The sequence below is a fragment of the Heterocephalus glaber genome, unplaced genomic scaffold (assembly GCF_053883595.1).
Source record: "Heterocephalus glaber isolate CG9 unplaced genomic scaffold, H.glaber_assembly_v1.0 deba00001720, whole genome shotgun sequence".
Lineage (NCBI taxonomy): Eukaryota > Metazoa > Chordata > Mammalia > Rodentia > Bathyergidae > Heterocephalus > Heterocephalus glaber.
In genome coordinates this window covers 1,081,841-1,107,290 of record NW_028258433.1, presented here as the reverse complement: position 1 = coordinate 1,107,290, position 25,450 = coordinate 1,081,841, and the positions used below count along the sequence as shown (strand labels likewise).

At 39.7% G+C, this 25,450-nt stretch overlaps 1 protein-coding gene across 9 annotated transcripts in view; it reads right to left on the bottom strand.

The window, feature by feature from the left end:
• Positions 1-25,450, bottom strand: part of Mtus2 (microtubule associated scaffold protein 2) — a 716,842-nt gene that overhangs the window by 58,133 nt on the left and 633,259 nt on the right. For 8 of the 9 annotated variants that reach the window (XM_087199503.1, XM_087199498.1, XM_004854793.3 and 5 more), the window contains one exon: positions 17,716-17,782. In XM_087199503.1, the coding sequence (XP_087055629.1) occupies positions 17,716-17,782 (67 nt within the window). Of the gene's footprint in view, positions 1-1,748; positions 2,568-17,715; positions 17,783-25,450 lie in introns of those variants that run through there. The other variant, XM_087199504.1, reaches the window with a different exon arrangement.

The window sequence follows — 25,450 nt, the reverse complement described above, 5'->3', positions numbered from 1 at the left end:
TCTCTTTCTCTGCAGCTATATGAGGCCATGTGACTCTGTTTGGGCCAAACGGATGTGAAGCAATAAAATGGGCAACTTCTACATTTTGTGTGTGTATGTGTGTGTACTGCTGGAAACCAAATGGGTCGGATTCTTTTAGTGTATTTCTAGGCCTTTACTTTCTCTCTTTCCTTCTCCTTTAGGTTGAAATATGCTCTTTGAGTGTATCACCCTCAACCAGCCACATGGGACTACAGCCTTGGGATGGTGGAGCCAGTCCCAGATATTCTTGTGGAGCAAGGATATTACCCCCCCCACCCCCGCCCGCTGCTGTCTCTCATCTTTGGACCATTACATGAAGAAAATCCCTCTTTTGTATTATTTCATTGTGTTGAGGGGTGTCTCATTTTTACAGAAGCTTAACTTGCACTTGAACCAAGATAGCTATATAGGAGGAGAAACAAAGTTCTTTTCTCCTTTGAGGTATGCAGTGGGTAGAAATGAAACTATTTCAACCACGAAGGCTTGTGCTGCTTGTGGTTCACAAGAGCTGAGCTCCAGTGACAGGTGAGGGCTGGAAATGTGGGCTTTGGAGGGACTGGCTTAGAGGCAGAAGCCAAAGCCATAGGGAGATGAAAGCACCAGAGACACCATGGAAGGTGTGAATAAAACACCTAGAATATATTTATGCAAAACAGGCCTTCAAAATCATCTTAAGAAGAGCGCTAGTAAAACTTAAAATTATTTATATCTTAGGTATGGATTTGCTTTCTATTTTCCCATCTAATGACAAATAATTTGTTTATTCTGAGTCAACTTTTTTAAACGGTGCTGGGGATTGAACTCAGGACCTTGCATATATGTATTCTTAAATTAATTTTATTGGTACATTTTAGGTATACAATACAGTTACATTCATCATTGAAAATTTGCACCTTTACATAATTTCTCTTGGTTCTTAATTTTTCCCCCTTCCCCTGCCCTCCCTTCAACCTCTCCATTCCTCCCTATTTACAAAGACTTTGTTTCCATTTTTTCATTTTCTCATATTAATTCCATTCCCTTCTTTCCCCCCCCCCACATCCCCTTCCCCTTTGTCCCCTTTCTTCCTATTTCACATTATCCATTATACCTTTTAGTCCTTATTTACACTGTCAGTTTCTCACACTAGAGAAACTATTCGGTATTTATACATGTGTGTCCTATTTATTTCACTTAGAGTATCGCTTCAGTGTGCATCCATTTAGCTATAAATGTCTCTAATTTCTCATTTTTTATGGCTGAGTAGTACTCCATTTTATAAAAGAAAAAACACATTTTCTTGATCCAGTCTCCAGCTGATGGGTAATTGGGCTGCTTCCAAGTTTCAGCTATTACAAATTGTGCTGCTATGAACATGGGTGCACATATATCACTGTGGTATGATTCTTTTAATTCTTTTTGCATGTATGTATTTGAGCTACATCCCTAGCCCAGCTTTTAAAATTTCTGCTAATCCTAACATCTAGGTCACTTAAATACTGATTTCTATTTACTACTTTTTTTGGTCTTGATTATAGATTGATTGTGCTTCTTTGTCATCTAATTTTTTAAAAAGTTTAAAAAATTTTTTAATATTTAAAAAAAATTTAATAATTTTTTAAAACTTTAAAAAATTTTAAATAATTTTTTTAAAAAGAAAAAAATATTTTAATAATTTTTTAAAAGTTTAAAAAAATTTTTAAATAATTTTTTTAAAAAGTTTAAAAAAATTTTTTAAAACCAAACATTGTAGGTGACACACTGTAAGGAGGCTGTATTAACTGTGTTCCCTTAACAGGTGCCTAGTCTTGTTCTGGAGGACGGTTAAATTCCTGAACTCAGCTTGTCAGACCTGTTTTTATTCTTTGTTGGGTAGATATATTCCAGTCTATCTTTAGTCCTAGAGACACCTTATTCTAGGTCGTGGTCCTTGCTCCTAAGGACTGGCCTTCCTTAAGTCCGCACGGATCGGATTGATTGCTCAGGGTGCTCAGTGAGATCTGTTCCAGTGTCAGAGCTGGGGCTCCGGTGTCTCCTAGCACCACCCATCTGGTACTTAGTGGCAGCAGCGCCCTCTGTAGGTCTCTTGGCATAAATGCAGCTTACCCTTCTAAGAACACTTGAAACCAGTACAAATTTCTGAGCCCTCCTTTCCTTAGCTTACTGCTCTCCAGTGCTTGCTCCACACTTTCTAGTCACTTCTATCACCCTAACTCTACTTATTTCATTTCAGGGACACGGTGGCCACTTCCAGGAGCACCCTCTGTTGGCCTGGTCTGGAAAGCAGGCCAAGACAGAAAGCTGGGACCACCAGGAGACTCAGTTTGTTTCTCTTTGCTCAGGGATCACAGATCTGCAGTGTCTACTTACTGTCCATTGCTTGGAAGGGTGCCGCCTGTACTGTGTCTGTCTTATAGCCGTGCACTATGGGGCTTTATGCCCAGCCACAGTCACTGTATCATGGCTGAAAGTGGAAGGCAGACCATGGGGAGTTGCTAAAATCTTCAAGGTGATTCTAGTAGGCTTGTATCTCCTCCCATGGGGATTCCTGGTTATGGACTGAGGGCCTAGAGAAAAAAAGGTTATGCAGATGGATGCCCAAGGACATCTCAGAGAGGCGCTATTAGTATTTATAGCATAACAATTGATGTTGGCTCACTGAGAAGCCTCTGATGATAATTTTGGCTTTCTAGATAGACATGCATATAAGGAGATAGATATATTTTTCATTCCATATTAAGAAGTTGGTGTCTTGGTTTTCTATATCAGGCTCCAGTTAGTTTAGTTAAAGGGTGTTTCTGTGAAAGCCAGAGCCATTCTTGGTGTACTAACAAAGCAAATTTAAAAAGCAGGATCACAGTGAATCCTGCAAGGTAAATGCCCACACTTAGCTGCCAGCCTCGTCTCTTAGGATGATGCCTCAGCTGGAACTATCACTCTGATGGCTAAACTTTGACCACACTCTTCATCAAGAACTTAAAAAAAAACAAAATAGCTGTGTTAAGAAGCCCTAGCCCAGGTGCCAGGGATTGACCCCAGGGGATATGCCTAGGCAAGCAATCTACCACTGAGCTATCCCAGTTCTGGGAGCTGTAGAGTCTTTATCAGATTTATCATTACAGAACCTGAGTAAGTCTTGCATGGTTACTTGCAAAGCAGCATTTATCTAGTTATTGTTTTCTTCAATAGAACTAACTTCTCAAAGTCTAGATGTTTGGCTGAAAAACTGCATTTTTTAGTCAAAGAGAGTGACCTGAATATTGTATAGGCATGTACTGCAATTCATACATTATTTTGCTTAGATAAATTAACAAATTAAATAGATGGACAGTACTCTTGAATGTCTGAATATTGCCCTGGTGGGATCTGTGGTTCTTTGAAAGAGAATTTCACAATGGCATTAGGCATAACAAGAATAGTCAACTGTTAAAAATAGGCAACTGTTAAAAAATCATTTGACTCTTATATCCCAAATACTGGCTCTGCCTTTTATGAAAGCAATTTAAAGAGTTTCATAAACACACACTCATTTGTGTGTTTACTGCTCTTACTTAGGGACAGCCATATGGAAAATATAACTGTCTTCACTATTTATCCCACTTTGCCATAGTGAGGCCATTAGGGTTTCTATCTAAAATGTCTCTCATAGCCTCATGAACTTACAGGTGGAATTTTGGGAGGTGACTGGATCATAGGTGTGTGATATTCATCACTGGATTAATCTCCTGATGAGTTTATAGCTGGATGTGATGTTAGGAGGTGAAGCCTGGTAGGAAGATGTGGGTAACTGTGCATGTGGCCTGGATGGGTATATCCCTCCTTCTCCCTGATCTTTGCTTTGCCTCCCACTGACTGTTTCTTCTCTACTATGCCTCTCTGCCATGATGTCCTGCCTTGGAACCAGCAGACTATGGGTCTAAAACCTCTATAAAATGTGAGCCAAAATAAACCTTTCCTCCTGCAAGTCTTGAGTGTCAGGTATTGTACCACAGTAACGAGAAAGTAACTAAGACAGAGGTTAAGTCAATGGTGTCATTAATGCTGTCTTTGTAAAAGATAAAGTGGATGGAACAATTATGTCATGGACTCCTACACTTCCTTGAGGCTCAGCTATTTTTCCCTTCAAGTGTTTTCTGGACCTCTGACTGGATTAAAAATCATCCTCTGAACTCTTGGAACCCATCACCTGCCCACACTGGATCTTGATTGTAGCTGTTCATTAGTATAAGTGAGGGACTGGTTCCAGAATCTCCAAGGATACCAAAATCTAAGAATGCTCAAGTCCCTTATATAAAAGGTGCAGTATTTACATAGAATCTATGTAGATCCTCCCATAGACTTTAAATCATCTCTGGCTGAGTTATAATACCTAATACAACCTAAACGTTGTGGAAATAATTGTTATAATATATTATTTGGGGAATCATGATAAGAAAAATGTCTGTACGTTTTCAGTAAAGATGTAATTTTTTTCCCAAATATTTTTGATCTTCAGGGGACCGAATGTGGATGCTGAGCCTGTGACTATGGAGGGATGAGTGCAACTGAATATGTGTCTGTCTCTGCAGAGCCTGTGACCCAGCCCTCCTTTTTTCCCTTCACATAAAGAGTACACACTCTGGATTCAGCCAAGTTTATAAACTTGAGTAAAGCAGTGAATGATCTCCATTCCTTGTGCTAAGCTCTGAACCATGGGCTCAAAATACACATAGAAATAAGAAGGGATCTGCATGGGCACCTACAAGTAGAAGGTGCTTATGTCTCCCTAAGTTGTACATGACTACAGTTTGCAACATATATTTTGCAAAATTTTCTTCAGAACGTTTCAGGTTAAATTTGTAATGTGCTATATTTTTTCTTGGCTATTTATTAACTTCCTCAGACACCATTTAGATTTTCTAACAAGAAGGTAGCCTGGTGTGGATTATGGTGGAAAAAGATAAGGAGTCAGCTCTGTTACTTTTCATATCTGTGTGATTTGGGATTTGCTTCAACTCTCTATAACCACAATTTATTTACTGTTAAAAATGGTGGTGGTATTACCTAACTTTCCTATCTCTCATGGTTGTCAGCAACAGATGAAATAATATATATGAAAGGGTTTGGTAAACCATATACTGCTATTTATATATTAGATTTATGGAACCCCAAATCCACAGAGACAGCTGGATCTGCATTTTGAGAAGCTGCTTGTTCCCAGGTTGATTTAGAGGCAGCCCTTGCTGTCTGAGTTACTCAAGTCAGGCAAACTCATTAAGAATTAAACCCAATGACATTTTTTTTGTGTGTCTAATGCTGGGATTGAACGCAGGACCTCAAGCATGGTAATTATGTGCTCTACCACTGAGCTTCACCCTAGCCCTAAACCTGCAGGCTTCAAAATACTAACATTAATATATATAAGGAAGCAAAATTATCTTTAATTATAAAAGACTAAGTATTTTAGAAGATCACAAACATCTCCACATAAAATAACTAGAATGTGCTATGCATATAGATGTAACAGGTTTTTACAAATATCAAAAAATGTGTTGCTGTCACCTAGAATAAATCATTTTCTCAGAGAAACTTTAGCAATTTTATGGAATTGTGGCTGATAATGTTTTTTCCATGGCAACAAAATCTAATCTCTGATATATTTAAAGGATTTGGCAGTTTTGATATTACAGTGCATGGGTAAGCACCCATCTGAGGGAGAAACTAAAATGACTTAGGAAAATTACATTTACCAGAATAAAATTTAATAATTGCAGTTGACATCATTGGTTTGAATTTTTGCAGCTTAGAATGATATCATTTTCATAGAAGAGAGGGAGGGTTCCCAAACCTAGTCATGCTGGATGGTCCAGCTGGTAAGGAAATCATAATATTTGAAGCAATACTGTCATAGTAAAATGTCTGCAAGGAGACTATACCTTCTAGATCAAAATGTTTTTTCAAATATAACTCCCCACCTCACTGTCTGATAACAGATGAAAGTGCTTAGTATATTTTGAGTGCCCCATTTTTGATGGAAAAATTGAATGACAAGATTCAATACTGATGACAAGAGCATTTTACATCCCACAATTTTTAATGTTGTATTTCAATTTTTATTCAATTAAACATATTTTCTTTCTTTTTTTTTTTTTTGGTACCGGGGATCAAACTTGGGACTTTTTGCTTGTGAGGCAGGCGGAGGACATATTTTCTAATTTACCTTTTGCCTGCCTCTTTGACCCATGTGTTATTTAGGAGTATTTTGTTTAATTTCCAAATGTTTATAGTTTTCTCAGATGCTTCTATCTATTGATTTATAAACTAATTGTTATATTACAAAATGTCTTGTATGATTTAAATTCCTTTTTATTTGTTGAGGTTTTACAGACTAGAATATGGTCTGTTTTGCTGAATGTTCCATGTGCATTTGAAAAGGATATGTATTCTACTGGTGCTAAACAGTGTGTTCTATAAAAGTCAATTAGGTCAAGCTGGTAGGCTGTATTGCTCAGATCTTCAATACCCTATTGGTTTTCTATCTGCTTATTCTATGCCTACTGAGAGAGGAGCGTTGAATTCTGTTACCATAATTGTGGATCTATTTCTCCTTTCACTTCTCCAAGTGTTTGCTTAATGTGTCTTGAAGCTCTATTATTAGGTACATAGATATTTGTTATTCTTTTGTCTTTTTGATAAATTGGTGAATAGTAGCAAAATTTGGTAAATTTATTGTGTAATATCTATCTTCATCCCTAGCAATGTTCCTGGGTCTGAAATCTGCTTTGTGTGATTTGAATACAGACACTCCATTTTTTCCCATGCTTTTACATACGTTATCTGTCTTCTTATTTGATTTAGGTTTCTTAGACAGTACATAACAGTCTGGCTTTTTTATCCAGTCTGACAAACTGTCTTTTAATTGGTGTGCTTAGAAGAAATATTTTTAGAAATCAGAAAATGTACACTAGTTTTATATCACTAGAATTGACTATTTTTTTGAGTTACCTTCTTGTTTTCTTCATTTTTAATCAACATTTTTAAAGCTAGGAAGAACGTAATATGAAATTTAAAGGATCCTTTGCTTTTCCCCACCTCATGGGATAGGACCATTACTTGCCTTTTACTAATACGGTGATTGGGGCTTGATGACACAGGCTGCTAGTGAGGGAGGAGATTAGGGTGTGGCGAGCCAGCTGCACAGAAATCCTAGACATGCTCAGAAAAACAGTTCCCAAAGCCCTGCACCTGGGACCAACCAGAGAGTGCCATCATCTTAAGTGACCTCAAGCAGGTCTGTGATAGGACGATCAGTCTTAGGAGTGGGGGATACAAAAGACTGTGGCCATTTTCCTAGTGGCCACTGTGCTTTTTGTTTAACAGTGATCCACTCTCACCCTGTAGAGTGTTTTTCTTTTCCTACTTTTAATTGGCTCACACTTGTTTTGCAGAGCACATTTCTTTTCCTAACTTTAATAAATGTAAAACCTCTCTACCTTTTGTGCTTATTTTGTCCAATTCTTTGTTCAGGGCAAGAAGAACCAAGAAAGAATCTCTAGAAGGAGTCCCAGAGCCCCAGAATCTGGTAACACTAGCATATATTTCCCCCTTCTTCCATGGTAATAAACAATATCTGGGTGTGATCACCAAGAAAAAACCAAACAGCTTATTTCCCATTCTCTTTTTTGAATTAATTCTGGCCAATGAAAAGTGAAATGCAGCTCCCAGAAACTTTCCCCCAAAGAGAGCTGACTCATTCTGTCTGGTTCTCTGCTCATTCTTTTCTCTATCCTGCTATCTAGGATATAAATACGATGTCCATAGCACCAACTGCCACATTTGCCATGAGAAGGAAGACCACAGTTTTGGGATTGCAGGACAGTGAACTGTAAGAAGCATGGGTCCCTGGAAGAATAAGAAGCAGAGCCACACTTGCCCTAGGTACTCACTTCCTTACTCTGTGTAAGAGACAGAGATAAGCAGCTACCTTAATTAAGCTACCACTGTTTGGGGATTTGGGTATTTGCATCTGAACCCAATTCTAATAGACCCAAAATAGGACCAATTAATATCACACACTATGTTATGTAATTACATTCTACCCATGTTTGGACAGATTCATACTAGTACCTATTATGGTTTTAGGTGGAAGTCATATAGAACTAGAAAAAGAAACAGCTATTTTATTTTATTTACCTGATATTTTAATTCATCAAATTAAAACCTGGGGAAAAACCCTTGGTGATAGAGGTAGGGACATTACAATAATCTTATATACTGTATGCAGAAGAAGTTTAAGAACCAACTCTGTCCCTACCAGCTGAATACTACCAGAAAATCACTTGATCTCTTGGAACCTCAATTTCCTTATCTGTAAAATAAAGATATCAAACTTATTTTATTGAGTTGTTTGAATAAATAAGACATTTCATGTGGCAAAGTTTAGTAGGTAATACTAAGCACTATGTAAATATAAGGGACTGTGATCATAATACAGAAGAGAAATTTTATGTGTAACTGTAAAATGTAAAATATCATCTCACAAATACTCTTCTATTGGTAAATATATGTGTGAGTTGCTAGTTATAAAATAAAAAACTGAAATTAATGCTAGCTAGAACTTAGAACATAATAAACAATTCAGTGCTTATTGACACAGATTCTGATGTACCTTTATATCAAAGTTCTCTACATTTTTAATATCTTTATTTTATATTAAACATTCAAATGTGTCTTTTGCTATATTTTAATAAGCTGACCTTAGTCCAAATGTAGATTTAATCATTTATATTTCTGTACAATACCTGAGAAACTATGTTAGAACAAGAGCTTTGTTAAATAAAGTCAACCCTCTATATTTGTGGCTTCAGCATTTCTAGATTCAACCAAATGAAGACTGAAAATACTGCTTCTGTACTGAACATGTAGACTTTTTTCTTGCCATTATTCCCTTAAACAATACATTATAATAACAATTATTTCTATAGCATTTATCTTAGGCATTATGAGTAACATGGAGATAATTTAAAGCCTGTGGGAAGCTACACACAGGTTTATGCAAATACTGTGCTATTTTATATAAGGGACTCGAAGGTCCACAGGATGTTGGTATCCTCAGGGGTCCTAGAGCCAATTCCTGTATTTGCTTTCTGTCTTAAAACTACATTTCATTTTTACTATTTTTAAAGTGTTCAGTAGAGATAAAAAACAAAGTCTATATTAAGTCTGAATTCAACAGAAAGATAAAAGCTTGGGTGGTAACAGCCAGAAGGGAGGCCTTAATGTGCCTGTTAAGAGGAGGCTGTGACAGGAAGCAGAAGCAGAAGGCAGCTCTGTCCATGGGACAGTGGGCCTGGGGACAGTGGCAGGAGGAGGGCACCTGACTGACTGAGAATGTTAGAGATAAGAGCCAACTCCACACTCCATTCAGAGTCCCAGCTTCAGTCTGGGTGGCAGAGCACTGGGGTTAATGAGGAAAGCCAGGCAGAAGGCTCCATTTGAACCAGGTGTACAATGCATGATTTTCTGTGTGGTGGAGTTGCTCTAATTTATATTGGTTTTTTTGTTTTTTGCTTTTTGGTTTTTTTGGCAGGGCCTTGTCACTTTGCCCAGGCTGGTCTTAAATTCCTGGGCTCAAGTGATTCCCCCTGCCTCAACCCTCCCTTGGAGCTGGGAACACTGGTGCTGCCACTGTGCTGAGCTCCGCAATGATTTTTCACCTTTTTTTTGTTTTTTTTGGTACTGGGGATCGAACTCGGGACCTTGTGCTTGCGAGGCAGGTGGCAGAACTACTGAGCTAAATCCCCAGCCCTCCACAATGATTTTTAATGATGAAATTTTCTAGTAAGGCAGAACTATGTCACTCTGTCAGCATAAACACCCTCTTGATTGATGAAAGCAAAGAAAACTGGAGGCATGAGCTCCTCAATAGAAATACACTAATCCTTTCTAGGAAGTACATCTTTAAATCCATCAAAGGTCTTTTTTTCAAAATTACATTTTCTAGAAAAGTTTCAAATGTGATTTTAAAAAGTCAAATGTTAGTCAGGCATGGTAGTGTAAGCTTCTGATCCCAGAACTTCTGGAGACTGAGGCAGGAGGATTGCAATTTTGAGCCCAACTTGGGAAACTTGGTGATTTAGTGAAACCCTGTCTCAGAATAAAAATTTTTCAAAGGGCTAAGGGTGTAGGTCAGTGAGAAGACCCTGGATTTAATCCCCAGTACAAAAAAAGAAGAAAAGAAAGTCAAATATTAATATCCTTATTGGCATGATTGAATGCAATCAAATCAATCATCTATTAACACAGCAGCTTAAACTGCTCTATCTGACTTAAAGAATGACCTATGACAGCCCATCCTGTGTGCTTTATAAAGCATAGAAACATGGAGACTTGGTGCCATTATTCAGCTTGAGGTCTCACAGTTCATGAACTGTTCTTTTGTATCACAGTATCAACTCTAAAAATTCTAACTTGATCTGATTTCATTTTTGACATCAAGAAGCACTGGTCCTGGGGAAATACAGTAAAATATAACACAGGTATTAGCAACTTCTGCTGCTGGATCCATAACACTCTACTCCAACTATGTACAAAAAGCTCCATCCCAAGCCACACCTTGGTACAGAATTGGATACTATGCACCTCTTCTCAGAAGTCTGTTTATGTGTGTGATATGTGAGACAGAAACAGATTTAATTTCCTGTCTATAATGAATCCTAGCAAACCTGAGATTAAATCCATTATAATCTTTTATCTGTATTCATAGAATAAATATCAAGGATATTTCACACATGTACGACCTTAGAATCAATGCGAATCTTTTGGAATTATTGGTCCATGCTTTTGAAAATATATTCCCAAGAAAATAACACAAGAGGAAAAAAGTACAATAAAACCTTGGATTATGAATAACTTCCTCTGTGAGTGTTCTGCAAAATGGGCAAAGATTTCTAATAAATTTTAACTTGATAAACAAGCAATGTTTTGCAATACCAGTAGTATGTGATGCCAAACATCACACAATTACAACTAAACCAATGGTTCTTCTCTCTCCCTCAGCCTCTCTCGCTCTCGGTCTTGCTGCAGGATTGCGGGTGATCATCTCCCAACAGCAAGAGGTTATGGAGGAGATCTCATCTGCAAAGGTGGAGGAGAAAAATGTAAAGGAATCCCTCACTTCAAATGAGAGTAGAGATGTATAAAATGTGAGAAACTGTAAAATTTTGTAGAAAAGCACCACTTGCATAAGGCTGTAGCAGTGTGAGCAACGAATTTGGTTAAAGACAATGCAATGTCACATTTCCACAAAATCTTCAAAAGGAGTCAAAAGCTAGTGCCATTGGGTAGGTTCCTTGTTAAAGTTGCATGAACAGTGGCCTGAAAGGCTTACCTCCTCGGCACTGGGGGCCTCTGCTCCTCCAAAGATTCCATTGAGCCAACAGATGGTGGTGATTCCACTAATGATAGTGAAAGTTGTCCTACACAATGACTCTCCTCTCTCTTGTCTCCCTCACACCAGCCATAAAGGTTTTCAAAGGTAAGTGTAGATTAGTTTATTTTTCTTTATGTTTTGTATTTTTGTTTTTATTCTGCATTATATTACCATATTGTACTCATTTTTGTATGAATGTTTTTGCGTTGTGGAACAAATCTGAGTTTCCATTATTTCTTGTGGAAATTTGCTTTGACATACAAGTGCTTTGGATTACATACATGTATCTGGAATGAATTATGTTCTTAAACCAAGGTTTTACTGTACTTTGCAAACATACTTGTTACTGCATAGTAGCAAAAAAAGTAAAAATCCAAATGCTCAAAAGTGAGTAGTTTATTCTAGCTTGTTAGCACTATAACTGAAATGATAAGTATGAAAACCTTGTTAGATACAAGGAAAGAGGGAAAGGAAAACAAACAGTATAGTCTTTCCTTAGGTGTGGAGAATGAGTGCTCCCTGGAAATGACTAATGGCATCCATTGGTTCAGAACAAAGTCACTGTGGGCTGCAAGTGTCAGTAAGTGCTCATAACTGTGCTTTCTTTTCCTGCCTACATCTTCATCAGCATACAAGGCCCATCTTAGCTACAACTCCTCCATGGAGCCTTGAGTTGTAAACTTCACAAGGATTTCATCTTAGTCTTATTCACCATAGAATCATTAATACAAAGCACTAGGTCAAGCTAGCTCACAGTGCCACGCTTTGTGCAAATTAGAAAAAGAAAATACCCCTTCTTCTTAGTGGCAGTAGCCCTATGCTGGGGCATAAAACTCAGCGAGGGCTACAGTGTGGTCACATTTCTGCCCCACTCAAAAGGGTGCCCCAATACAGGGTTTAACTTACTCTACCATCCACGGGGACCCTGCCTGGTATCTGTCTGGCACACAGAAGATGCTCAAGAAATATCTGGCAATGAATGAATGGACTGAGACTAAGGAAAACTAAGGTTTTCTTCTTGGAGCTCTTTGTAGTTTTACCCAAGATCTTTGAACAAGTCTGTTTACCAGTCTCCAAAATGCAATGGCTAGGGTATAGTCAGTAAGATGCAGGTCAGCTCTAAAATGGTAGGACTTCCATGCCTGCTACATGCAAAATGATGAGACCCTGTCATATGAAACATTCTCCATAACTGTAGTACCTCATCTAGGTGTGGTATAATAATATATTGATCTTTGTCCTTGTTTCTGACACAATCTCCTTGGAATTGACTCAAACCCTTGGAATTTCCTGAGTGATGGGGGCAACTTTTGTGATTTTGAGGCATCTTCTATTACAGCTGAGTTTATGCTTAAGGTGGGGTCCCTAGGTAGCCTCAGGATAGGCTGGTCACTAGCAATACCTCGTGACTAGAGGGGTGGAAATTTTAGCTACACTACTGACCTCCAAGGAGAGAACAGGGTTCTAAAAACCCTTGAACAGTAAGATTCAGAGAGCTTCTGGGCTGATAAAAACAAGAGGCTGGGAAGGTATGCTCAGAGGGAGCATGGAAGCTTCACATCCTCCCACCCTGACCCACCTTGCCTTTGCGTCATTCTGGCAAAGTACAGAACCTGAGGAGGGGTTTGTACGAATCTCAGGGTTTTTAGCCCATTGGTAACAATTACAGGCGGCCCCTGAGATGTAGGACTGGGGTCTGAAGTGGCATTAGGACTGGGGTCTTAAGCCTTTAACTTGGGTTGTGCCAACTCTGGGTAGAGTTGGAATTGAATAGAATTGTTGGACATCCAATTTGATGTTGGAAAATTGGTGTTGGTGTGGAAAAATCCTCTCCTATATTTGGCATAAGAAAATATCACACACACAGAAAGAAAGAAAGAAAGAAAGAAAGAAAGAAAGAAAGAAAGAAAGAAAGAAAGAAAGAAACAAAGAAAGAAACAAAGAAAGAAACAAAGAAAGAAACAAAGAAAGAGAAAGGAAGGAAGGAAAGAAGAAGGGAGGGAGAGAGGAAGGAAGAGGAGAGAGAAAGAAGAAAGAAAGGAAAAGAAAGAAAAAAGAAAGGCAGGAAGGAAGGAAGAGAGAGGAAGGGAGAAAGAAAGAGACACCATCACTCACTAGGGAATATTCTAGAAATTTTCTTATATATCAGTTGCTAGATAATTCCTACTTAAGAACTATCAGGAATTCTCTATCAGTGTGGGATGATACATCTTAAAAGTCTAGTAGAGGGCACTAGTCAACTATACACCTTCTGAAAAATTCTGTTGTGACTTCACTGAAAAGTCAAAAATAGGAAGGTATTGTAAATGTGACCTGTCACCAAATGCATTACTTTCTATGGTTAGATCCTGAAAGCTCCAAAGGTAGCTGACTGGTAGATGATTTAAGAACTGACTTCCCTACCCTGGCAGGCAAAGGTGAAAGAAGGAAGAGGGAGAAGAAACAGGATCGTCCTCTCCCATTTCCCAGGAGCCAGGCCAGAACTGTGCGTCATTTCCAACAGCGAGCATTTGTCTTTTGCATCTTCCTTTTCTGTACCCCTTTGCCCCTACCTGTGCCTCTCCTCCTTGGCCTCTCTCTCTGCCCAGCGCCCTAACTAGAGGACTCCATCCTCTCAGCCCATCTGGAATCACCTACTATCCCTCCCCTCTTGTTTGTGACCCAAATAAAAAGCCCTTCCTTCAATGACTTTGCTGAGTCTCAAACAGCACTGTATTTAATAAACAACTGGGTGATTTAAAAAATGCCTAGAGCTTATTCTCAAATACAGTACTTTGATTCTGTTGTCTGAGTAAGTCTTTATTTTGATTCTTTTGTCTAGGGTAGCTCTCTAGGTGACTAATATGCCTTAGGACTGAGGACCACTTGTAAAGCTGATGTTGACTAGACGCTAAATGCCTGTGACTGAATTTATTCCCTTCAAGGGTGTGGACAACTGATGAATACTTATTAACATATGTTGGTAGAATATAGAGTAGCAGCTTAATGGGATATGAAAAAGTTTAAGCCTCAAGTTTTAGATGTGGGGGATGGGCCAATCTTCTGGAGTCTGCAATAAATATACCCAAACTGACTTTTGGAAGTTTCTTCCTTTGTCCCATGTTTGAATTCCCAGCCTTTAGGAAGTCCATCTCCTCTGCCCAGCCTTTCCCACACCCTCCACCTCCATGACTCCCACTGGACTCAGCTGGGGATGTAAACAAGAGTAGGGCAGTCCGTAAAGGGGTAGGACTGACATGATTTCCCTCAGGACCATTCAAAAATAAGGTCTATAAGCTTCACTCTCTTCTTCAAGAGAGTACACTGTGAGTCAGGACTGCAGAATCTATGGGTGTTATAGTTGGCAGTCAGTTCCCTTATTCCCCTCTGTCTTCTCTCACAGTGCAATCTTGAGAGTGGACTGGGAATGTGCTACTGAAGTCTCTTTGGGGATGAACACGGGGCTGACTTGCCAGGCCCTTCTGCCCTGCCTCTGGTAGCTTTCTTCATCAGGCAGATGAATTCTGGTTCTATTTTCAGTACTAATGCAGAAATCATATGACTTAAGCAAGAAACTCAGTGCAGTCCTTGAGTAGTGCCTGCTGTATCTAGAGGTTTCAGGAAAGTGCAGGAGGCAGTGGCACTGGACGTGACACACTGGACTGTGTCAGATACAGATTCAAAGCCTGCCCGTGGAAGTGTGGAGGTCTCCCTGGGGAGAATTCACCCTCAAGAGGAGAATTCCGTCCTCTATTTTTTCATTCAATGTGCTATACCTAACAGTTCCAAGAGTCATCTTCACTGGGTGCTTTATCAGATTTCTTTTCATTGGCTTTCCATTTTATGAAAAGGTTCCTGAAGGACAGAAAGATCAATCAATTCTCCCTATAAAGCTCATGTTGGGAAACAGCACATCTTGAAATTACTTACAGACTCATCCATTTTTGGAGAAACACACACAGAGACTGGCTTACAGCATTTCAGGGGTACTGTCCTGATAGCCCCAAATGAAAACTCCGGAGAAAAATCTATTAATGCAACTCCCTAAGTTAAAACCAATATGTGTTGCTCAAAGAAGAGAAGATGGAAGGAGGTGTAATTTACACAGGACAAGATCACACCCTTTCAGCAGCAACTTTCAGGTCCTGTGTCTCTGAAAACTCACCTATCTTCATGTTAAAATCTTGCGGCCACTGAGGTGGGAACTGATCTGAAGATCAGCGAAGGTCAGACTTGTTCTTTTGCCCATTCACTGGGAAGAAGGGGCTTCAGAATCACATTACTGAGTGCAGGGACTGAGGTGAGTAAGGCTAGGGAAGGGGTCTTTGCAGTTAAAACGTCAAGGAATGAGGAACTCCTTTTTAATATGCTGGTCTATATCAATGAAAGAAACGTTCTTTTTGTTTCAGCAGTATTGAGGATTGAACCCAGTGCCTCATGCATGCCATGCAAGTGCTCTACCATTGAGATAAAACCCCAACTCTCTCTCTATTTTATTCTGAGACAAGGTCTCACTAATTTGCCTAGGCTGGCCTAGAACTTGTGATCCCCCTGCCTCAGAGTGACTGGGATTGTAACAGGCATGTGCCACTGTGCTCAGCTGGATCAGCTCAATTCTCTTAGAGAGACTAAGGAAATCTATGAGGAGGGGTGTGTGTGTGTGTGTGTGTGTGTGTGTGTGTGTGTGTTTATGTGTATAATATGCACATATACAAGATAATCACCCCAGTCATATAGAGACCAATAGCCCCATCGCTGAATGAATGGTGATACCTCTTTGTAGTGGAATAAAAAATGTCCAAAGTAGGTTCACCATCAGCAAGTGCTCCAGAGGCTTCCCTTCATGAAAAAATTGGGGTCACTCTCAGTGCGAGTCTTTGAGGCTCTAAGTAGGATCTGGCTCCTGGGGGAGCCACACAGATTGCATACTTGGCAATGAAGTCGTGAGAAGGCTGTGGCTGAGAGTGCCTGGGGATGGTGATAACCAACAAACAGCAGGTTGGAAGGGGTGGTGATAACTCCAAGAAATGAGACTCAATATCCATGAAAACAATAACAATAACAAAAAGAAAGGACAAGGCTTTTCCAGCAGGAAGCCCAAGGGAGCAGGGGGACCATCACCTCTCCCTCCCTGGTGGTTACTCTTCTATCCAGGGTTAGCACTGCTGTCACGGACCTCAGCTTCTCAGGCACTTCCCCACACACTGCCTGGCCTTGCTCAGAAAAACCAACATGTGGTTACTCCTGGCTACTCATCAGTGGGTGGCCAGGAGCAGCTGTGGGCCACACATAGGTGTGGCTGGCATGGAACACTGTTACTACTGCCTTCCACAGGGGCCTGCTTTCCTTAGAGTGGGGAAGTGGCCATTGCTGACCTATTTCAATGACAAAAGAAGTCACAAAATTCACAGGGAACAGAAAAATTTTTAAAGAGAACAGAAGAGCAAGGGAAAGCTGAGTTTGAAATTCAGTACTCTGTCCTGCACAGCCAGGGGCCGGTGGTCCCTGGGGAAGGTTGGCCTCTGCCCAAATGTACGGGTGGCCACCTGCCAAAAATAGCCAGGATAGTTCACATCCTTTCATTCATGGATGAGACCACACCTGCACAAGTAGGATGTTCCCAGGGCCACACTAGAGGGCAAGAAACTCACTGGCAAAGAGAAGAATGGCAGACCAATGGGAAGAGGCCATTTTTATTTTACTTTTGCTGATTGATTCCTAAAGAAACAGAGTAACAAAGTGGGACTGAGAACATGGCCACTACCCAGCCTGGTCCTTGATCTAGGAAAAGCTTGTCTTCCTAGCACATCCCCAGCTCAGGAGCATCCTCTTATGGGTAAGGTCTCTTCTGGCTCTGACTGAACTAGACCATGCCATGGGCTGAAGGTTAAGGCATTTCAATATGAACCCTCATATTTCTGGTTCATAGAATATTTCATGGCAGGGAATACACAGTGGCAAGAAGCCACACATCTGCATCTTACAGACAGCACCACATGTTATCAGAGGTGCCTGGATGAGGGGGCACTTGTCACAGCCAGCAATACAGATTGATGTACGTGCTGCCATCTGTGAATACCAGAGTCACAGCTTCATTAGTTCTACTGCTAGTTGTTGTTGTGATGGTGTTTTTAGGACAACAGACACATAAAAATTATGGCTCCCTACAAGGCTCCAGCAGCCCACCGCTGTGCAGGGTGAGACACTTCACACATCTAGGCAGGTTTTCTCTGGCTTATTACAGAAGACATAATTGCTTTTGTTACACATCCACGGAATCAGGAAAATACATTTTTTATGGTCCTCATTTTCAATGCCCTACTTACCAACTTCATCCCTGATGTTTGCAAGTTCGATTGACAGCTCTTTTTCTTTCACAAGGGCACTTTCATTCTGAAAAAACAAAACGGATACCAAGAGTCCCCTAGTTTTATGCTAGATAAGTACTTTCACATGTTTAATTAATGAATCATATTAAGCAAATATTTATAAGCCCAGCCCTTAAGGAGATAATTTTTCTCATTATATAAGCATATGAAAACTTAGAAGCCAAGTCTGACTCATTAATTTGTATTCATTCAAATATCAAACTTTGTAATATAATATTTAAATACCCATAACTGTGCTTTTTTCTATGAGCATACTATACCCTTGTAGATCATCCTGCAATAATTCTTTGCACATACGTGTCCTACACATCAATGTACTGTCTTATATTACGATACATTTCCTTTCCACTTTTTGAACATGTTACTTTTCTCTGAAGGACAAAGCCTTGTTTTACCACTTTCCCCTTAAACTTACTCTTCTGGCCATACCTGGTTAGCTACTTAATGAATGACAAAGATCAGAGCTGAACCCTTGACATGAAACATTTATCTTTGTAACAAGACCAACCACAGCAGTTAAGGCTTCCAAGTTTTTTTCTTCTACTATTGCCATCCATAGAAGGCACAAGAGGAAACTGTATATTTGAAGAATTACCTAGTGCAAAGAATCTCACTTAATGATGTCTAAGTTGTTTTCAAATCAAATATATTGTGACATTAAAAAAAAGAAATAGTGGAAGATATGCTGAATTTGTAACCTGAGTTACAAAAGCTCAATAAAGAGTTTATTAAGATACCATAAAGAGTTTATTAAGATTTTATTGCTAAATAATACTACTAATAATGATGAAATACTAATAACAAAAGTCACAGATATCAGACTTTCAAAGAAAGTCTGTGTCATTCAATAAAATGTACTCCCAAAGCAAAGCAAACCAATTTTGAGAGACAGAATTTTTTTGCTCAAATGTAGATGATAACCCTAGCACAGATATCATCAGAGACTTGTGAATGTTTATTAGAGTTGGCACATTTAATGTCCCCAAAACGTCTATGTGTTAAAGGCTTGATTCCCAAGGTGGTGCTCTTCGGAGGTGCTGTGGATCCTTGAAAAGGAGGGACCTACTGGGAAGTGCTTAGGTTATTGGAGGCATGTTTTACAAGGAGACTGTGGAACTCCAGCCTCTCCCTCTTTCACTTCTGCTTCCTTGCCATGAAGTAAGAAGTTTGCTCTGCCGGTTACTCCCCACCCTTGTCATCTGGCACACCCACCATCGTTCCAAAGTGGTGGGTCCACCTGGTCTTGGACTAGAACTTCCAAAACTGTGAGCCAAAATAAACCTTTTCTTTTTAGAAGTTAATTGTCTCAGGTATTTCATTACAGTTATGGAAAACAGACTAATACAATGTTCTTTATTGACCACCTTTGGCTTTAGTTTCAGCACCTTAGATGCACGAATGACTATAGGCAGCTCTCACATTCTTGTTTCTGGGACTGGCTCAACCAGACACAGGCAACAAGGGTGCTATTTTGGGTGCCAGGGAGAGTCTCAGGTTATCCAAAAGGCCTGTGTTCAGTGATGTCGTAATATTCACAATTCCAAAAGTAAAACTCAATTTTCATAATAAACTGAGAGCTACAGTAGATACAGTTGCCAACAATTATTAGCTAATGATTCTCTGAAAAAAAAAAAAAGGAGCAACAGAGCCATCCTTTGAGAGACAATGGGCCTTAAAATGGTCTGAATGTTTGTATCCCCCCAAATTCATATGTTGTAATCTTAATACTCGTAAAGGTGCAGCTATGAGGAAGCGGGCCTTTGGGGTGATCAGGTCATGAAGGTGGAGCCTTCATGAATGGGATGAGTGGCCTTATAAAAGAAGCTCCAGAGAATAGCCTAGCCCCTTCAGTATGAAAGGACACCAGCAAGAAGGCGCTGGCACTGAGAGAGCAGGCACACACCAGATACCAAATCTGCTGAAGCCTCATTTGTGACGCTCTTCCCTATGGGTTCAGCATTAGCAATTACAACTGAGAGTATGTTTCTTTATCATTAAATGATGCTGCCTCAATGCCAAGCCCACTGCACAGGGCTATCATGAAGGTTCAGTGAATTAATATATGTGACCTAGTCAAAAAGTGTCCAGTATTCAGCTAGCTCATACAAATGCTAGGTGTTATTATAGTTTCATGGTTTTTTAAAATTTTATTTGCAACTGGATAACATCTTATAATAGCTGCTTTTCTGTGTTAATTATCTAACTGTTTAGAATATGCATATCAATTTTATGCTCTGGTTTCTTGAGCACCTTCCTGGGTCTGCTCTGACTCTTAAGATTTTTTTTTGTGTGTGTGGTGCTGAATACTGAACCTAGAGTCTCAAGCATGCTGGGCAAGTGCTTTACCATTGAGCCACACACACCCCAAGAGAGATCAGGAAGACTGAGAGGACTGTGGGTGCAGCTCAGTGGTAGAGTACTTGCTTAATATACACAAGGCCTAGGGTCCCAGCCCTAGCATTGCAAAGAAAAAAGAGATAGGTGTGGGGGAGGTAACACAAGTAGGTTCTGTTTAAAGATTATTTACTAATTAATAAAGATTTGCAATGCTAACTTCTACCAAACACTTTTTGTAGGCCATACACAGAGTTAGACAAGTCCTCAATTTATTTTTCCAAGTATAGTGGTTTCTCAGTACTGACAGGGACTGCTTTCAGGATCCCTGCTCCCACCCCAGGGTACCAAAATCTGGGATGCTGAAGTCTTACACAAAATGATGTAGTAGTTGCATAGAACCTGTGCACATTCTCCTGCAGACTTTAAATCATTTCTAGATTATTTATAATACCTAATGCAATGTAAATACTATTAAAATAGTTGTTAATACTGTATTATTGAGGAAATGACCATATAAAGTCTGTACATGATCAGTATTCATACATTTTTTTCCCCCAAGTAATATCAATCTGCCATTGGCTGAATCTGCAGATAGGAGAGCTGACTATACCATTCATTGGTTCCTGAGTTTTATTTCCCTTTAATGGGGGAGAAAACTGGAGCTTTATGGTGAAGTAAGCAGCCCCTGCACAACCTTCCTGGCAATGGCAAAGATGGCAGTTATAACCCAGCACCTACATTCTTCATCAAATGCTAACACACCAAGAATCTCTCCTCTTCAGTTTAGATAGATGTAAACTCAAGATCCAAATTGTACTGGTCCTCAGGCTGGATTGAGCACTTCTTAACATGCAGCTTTTCACATTCGGCTGGAAGAGAGGCAGAGTCAGCCCTGGACTGACTGATCTGGCTCCCTGGAAAGTTCCCTGGCTGTGCTCACTCTGCCTCACAGCCTGTGCCCCCTGCATTTACCGTAGGCCTTGATTTGCAGGTTGAATGTGGTATACTTCCACTGGTTGGACCCTTTTCAGTACAGTCTCCACAGGTTGAAATTTTCGATAGTGTTATCTGTTTACTTTTCCCTAAGGCCTGAGAAGGGCCATTCCGATGATCCCCAGAACACTTTCCTGCTGAAGTTGCCTTCACAGGTCTACCCTAGCTCCTCAAGGACAGCCAGCCTATGCAGTTTGGTGACAACCCTTCTTCCTTAAGTGCTTCTTTTGAAATGATATCAACCTTTCTAATTTATAAATTCTCTGCATCAAGTAAAGTTCCTTTTTGTTTCCTGCCAGCCAAACCAGAATGATGTAGTGCTACCCTGTAATGAAATGAGTCAACAGCAATGACAGCAGAACCAGTGCTCCTAAGGCAGGAGGTGAACTTCAAGGAAACTTCCACTTGCTACTCCTTGCCAAAATGCTATTCCCCATCTGTTGTGGCACAACAGAATCCAGTGTTGGTCTTGATCTTGTGATGTCCCTGGATTCTGGGGAGCACCCAAGATTCTTTCTAAAGGGATCTCAAACCCCAAAAACTCCACCAAAAGAATTCTAGATTTGATAACCAAATTCAATAGCATAGCCGGATACAAAGTCAACACTCGAAATCAATAGCCTTCCTGTACACAAATAACAAACTCACTGACAAAGAAATTAGGGAAACCTTTCACAGTAGCATCCAAAAAAATGAAATACCTAGGAATCAATCTAACAAAGGAAGTAAAAGAACTTTACATTGAAAACTACAGTACTCTGAAAAAAGAGATCGAAGAGGATATCAGAAAATGGAAAGACATCCTCTGTTCTTGGATAGAAAGAACCAATATAGTGAAAATGGCCATACTTCTAAAATTGTTATACAGATTTAATGCAATCCCAATAAAAATTCCAACACCATATCTCACAGAATTAGAAAAAACAATCCTAAAATTCATTTGCAACCAGAAGAGACCTAGAATAGCAAAGGCAATTCTGGGCAGCAAAGACAAGGCAGGGGGTATCACAATCCCTGACCTGAAATTATACTACTAAGCTACTGTGATAAAAAACAGCATGGTTCTGGCAAAAGAATAGACCTGAGGATCAGTGAAAGAATAGAAGATACAGAAACAACTCCAGACATACTCAGCCCACCTTGTCTTTGACAAAGGAGCCAAACATCTTCAGTGGAAGAAAGATAATCTCTTTAATAAATGGTGCTGGAAAAACTGGCTTTCCTCATGCTTAAAATTGAAACTAGACCCATATCTTTCAACACGTACTAACCTAAAATCTAAATGGATCAAAGATCTAAATATTAAAACAGAAACACTAAATCTGCTGGAAGAGATAATAGGTAGAATGCTTGAGGACATAGGAGTAGGCAAAGACTTCATGAAAAAACTCAGACTGCAAGGGATATACTACAAAGAATCAACAACTGGGATCTCATCTTATTAAAAAGCTTTTGTACAGCAAGAGAAACCACCAACAGAGTGAAGAGATAACTCACAGAGCGGGAAAAAATTTTGCCAGCTATTCATCAAAGGATTACGACCTAGAACATATAAAGAACTCAAAAAAATCAAACCCCCCAAATTTAAAGGCCCAATCCAAAAATGGGCATCTGAAATAAAGACACTTCTCAGATATAATAGAAATGGCAAATAAATATATGAAAAAGTGTTCAACATCACTGGTCATTCAAGAGATGCAAATGAAAACAATGCTGAGACTCCATCTCAATCCAGAAAGAATGGCTGCTATCAAGAAATCAACCAACAACAAATGCTGGTGGGGCTGTGGGGAAAAAGGAACCCTTCTCTACTGTCTGTGGCATTGCAAACTGGTGAAATTACTGTGGAAATTACTGTGGAAATCAGTGTGAATATTTCTCAAAAAACTAAAACTAGAGGCTCCATTTGATCCAGCTATTCCCCTTCTTAGTATCTTCCTGAAAGAATTAAACGCATCATACCACAGTGATATATGTTTATAATGGCACAGTTTGTAATAGCTAAATCTTGGAAACAACCCAAATGCCTACCAACCAACGAGCAGAGAAAGAAGATGTGTGTGATTTTTAAAAATATAACGGAGTACTACTCTGCCACAAAGAAGGATGAGCCATAGACATATATAGCTAAATGCATGGACCTTGAGACTCTGCTCTTAAGTGAAATAAATGGAACACACATATTTAAATACTGCATTGTTTCTCTGGTGTGAGAAACTGAAAGTGGAAATAAGGACTAAAATATCTATTTTGGGAAATGAGAAGAAAATGTTCAAATGGGAAGGGGAACAAGGGAGGAAGGAGGGAGAAATGAAGGAAGGCCAAGAAAAAAAGGAGAAAGTAGATGGAAAAAATGGAAACAAAGCTTTTGTTCATGGGGGGGGCAATGGGGGGAGGGGAAAGAGGTGGGATGTACATGTACAGGTGCAAATTCCCTACGATGAGTGTTTATCACTATGTATGCCTAAAACATACCAACAAACCTTTTGCTATAAAAAAAGAAGAGCTAAAGGTCTATTAAGACACAGAGTAAAGAAAAAAAATAAAAATATAAAAGGAGTAGGTGTCAAGTGAGAAAACAAACAAACAAACAAAAATAAATAAATAAATAAAAGGATCTCAAGGTGCTCTTCTCCCTCATTCCTGAAACTAAGCTAGGTCCTGGGTGATGACAGGGTGGGATGGCTGGAATGAGCAAGTTCTCCTCTGACGGCCAGGGTTAGATCAGCACTTCCCTAAACAGGGGATGAGTGGAAAATTCCTAACCGGTACCAACCATGAGAGCTCCTGTGTTTTCTCAAAAGGGCTAAAAATAGAACTCAGTATTAACCATCCAAACTATCCCAGTGACACTGTCCAGAAATCACAAAGCCAAAGAAGGCCATTGCCCTACAGTGGCTGTTTATAGCAGGGTTAATTGGAAATGGATGCACTGAGACACTCATCTGTGTCCCAAACCAGCAGCTGCATTCTCTTAGTCATGTACTCTCTCCTCTATACTCTCAGCTCTTTGTTTCAATATGGTCTACATATGTTATGCAAAGATGAATACATATATTATTCAAAGAATCCAAGATGAGCTAGTCTCGAGACACATCCAGCTCACCTCATCTGCCTGTACTCCTAAGCATCCCACTGCAGATCTGCTTCAGGGTAGCCTACCCTGCTTTTTAGACATGGCTCCCAAGGCCAGGGCCTTCCACAGACTCCTGGGAAATGTTCCCTTTTATCTTTCCTGGCTAGAGAAGCCCTGAAAAGCATGCAACATAACATACTCATTATTCCCTTAACTTCAAGCAACTAAGACATGTGGCCAAGCCCCAAGCATGCTTGCCACATTCTATTATATTAAGATGCTTGGCCAGCAAGTGTTATCTGTTCAGATGGTTGATGCTACCCTGGGAACTTGGTGGAAGTAAGAAGCGAAAATGCCTCTCCTTGTTAGCATTACCTGGATGATTCTACACTTGGGCATCAGCCAGCTATGCTCCTCCCTGAATGGGAAACCAACCAACTAGCCTGTTTATTATTAAAATGCAATACTAGGTGATTCTGAGGTGTCATCATCCCCAATCAATCCAGAAATAGGAAACTTACACAAAACAATACAGTGTGTACTTAAGGAGTGCTTACTATGTGACAGGCAGAATATTTCTGGATTCAAGGACCTTTTCTCTCAGAGAGTCAGTCAATGGATGAGCAATTATAAAACAATGGGACTGAATTCAGTGGGGCACGGCTGTTTTGGAGATTTAAACTGAGGCCAGAGGATAAATAAGCAGGGGATTAAGCAGGGAGCACCTGAGAGCAGAGGCCAGGAAAAGCTGTGACACAAAATACCCCCCAGAGCTTTCTGGAAACCTCTGTTACCTCACCAGAGAGGCCCTGAATTTTTCTTTCCAACTTCCTGATTCTGGTCTGTGATACTCCTGAAGAATTCTTGGTTGTCTGCAAGGGACACTAAGGACAATTTCATAAAATTCACTTGTAGTTCTAAGCATTGTCAGCCCTATTTCCCCCATCATTTAATTTTTTAAAAGAAGATACATATATACGTTAAAAAAAAATATGCATGCAAGCCCAAAGACTCTCAACTAATCTTTCCTACGTTTTGGTTTGCAGACCAGGAAAATCAAGCCATATGAGCAGGGCATTCTCCCCCCAAGCTAAACAAAAGAACCACAAGGAGGGATTAAATTAAGAAATCTATGGAATTCTGGTATTTGGGAAAATATCTAAATTATTTTCACTGTGAATTTTTAAAATTCACATAAAACACACACACACATATATATATACACACACACACACACACACACACACACACACACACACACACACA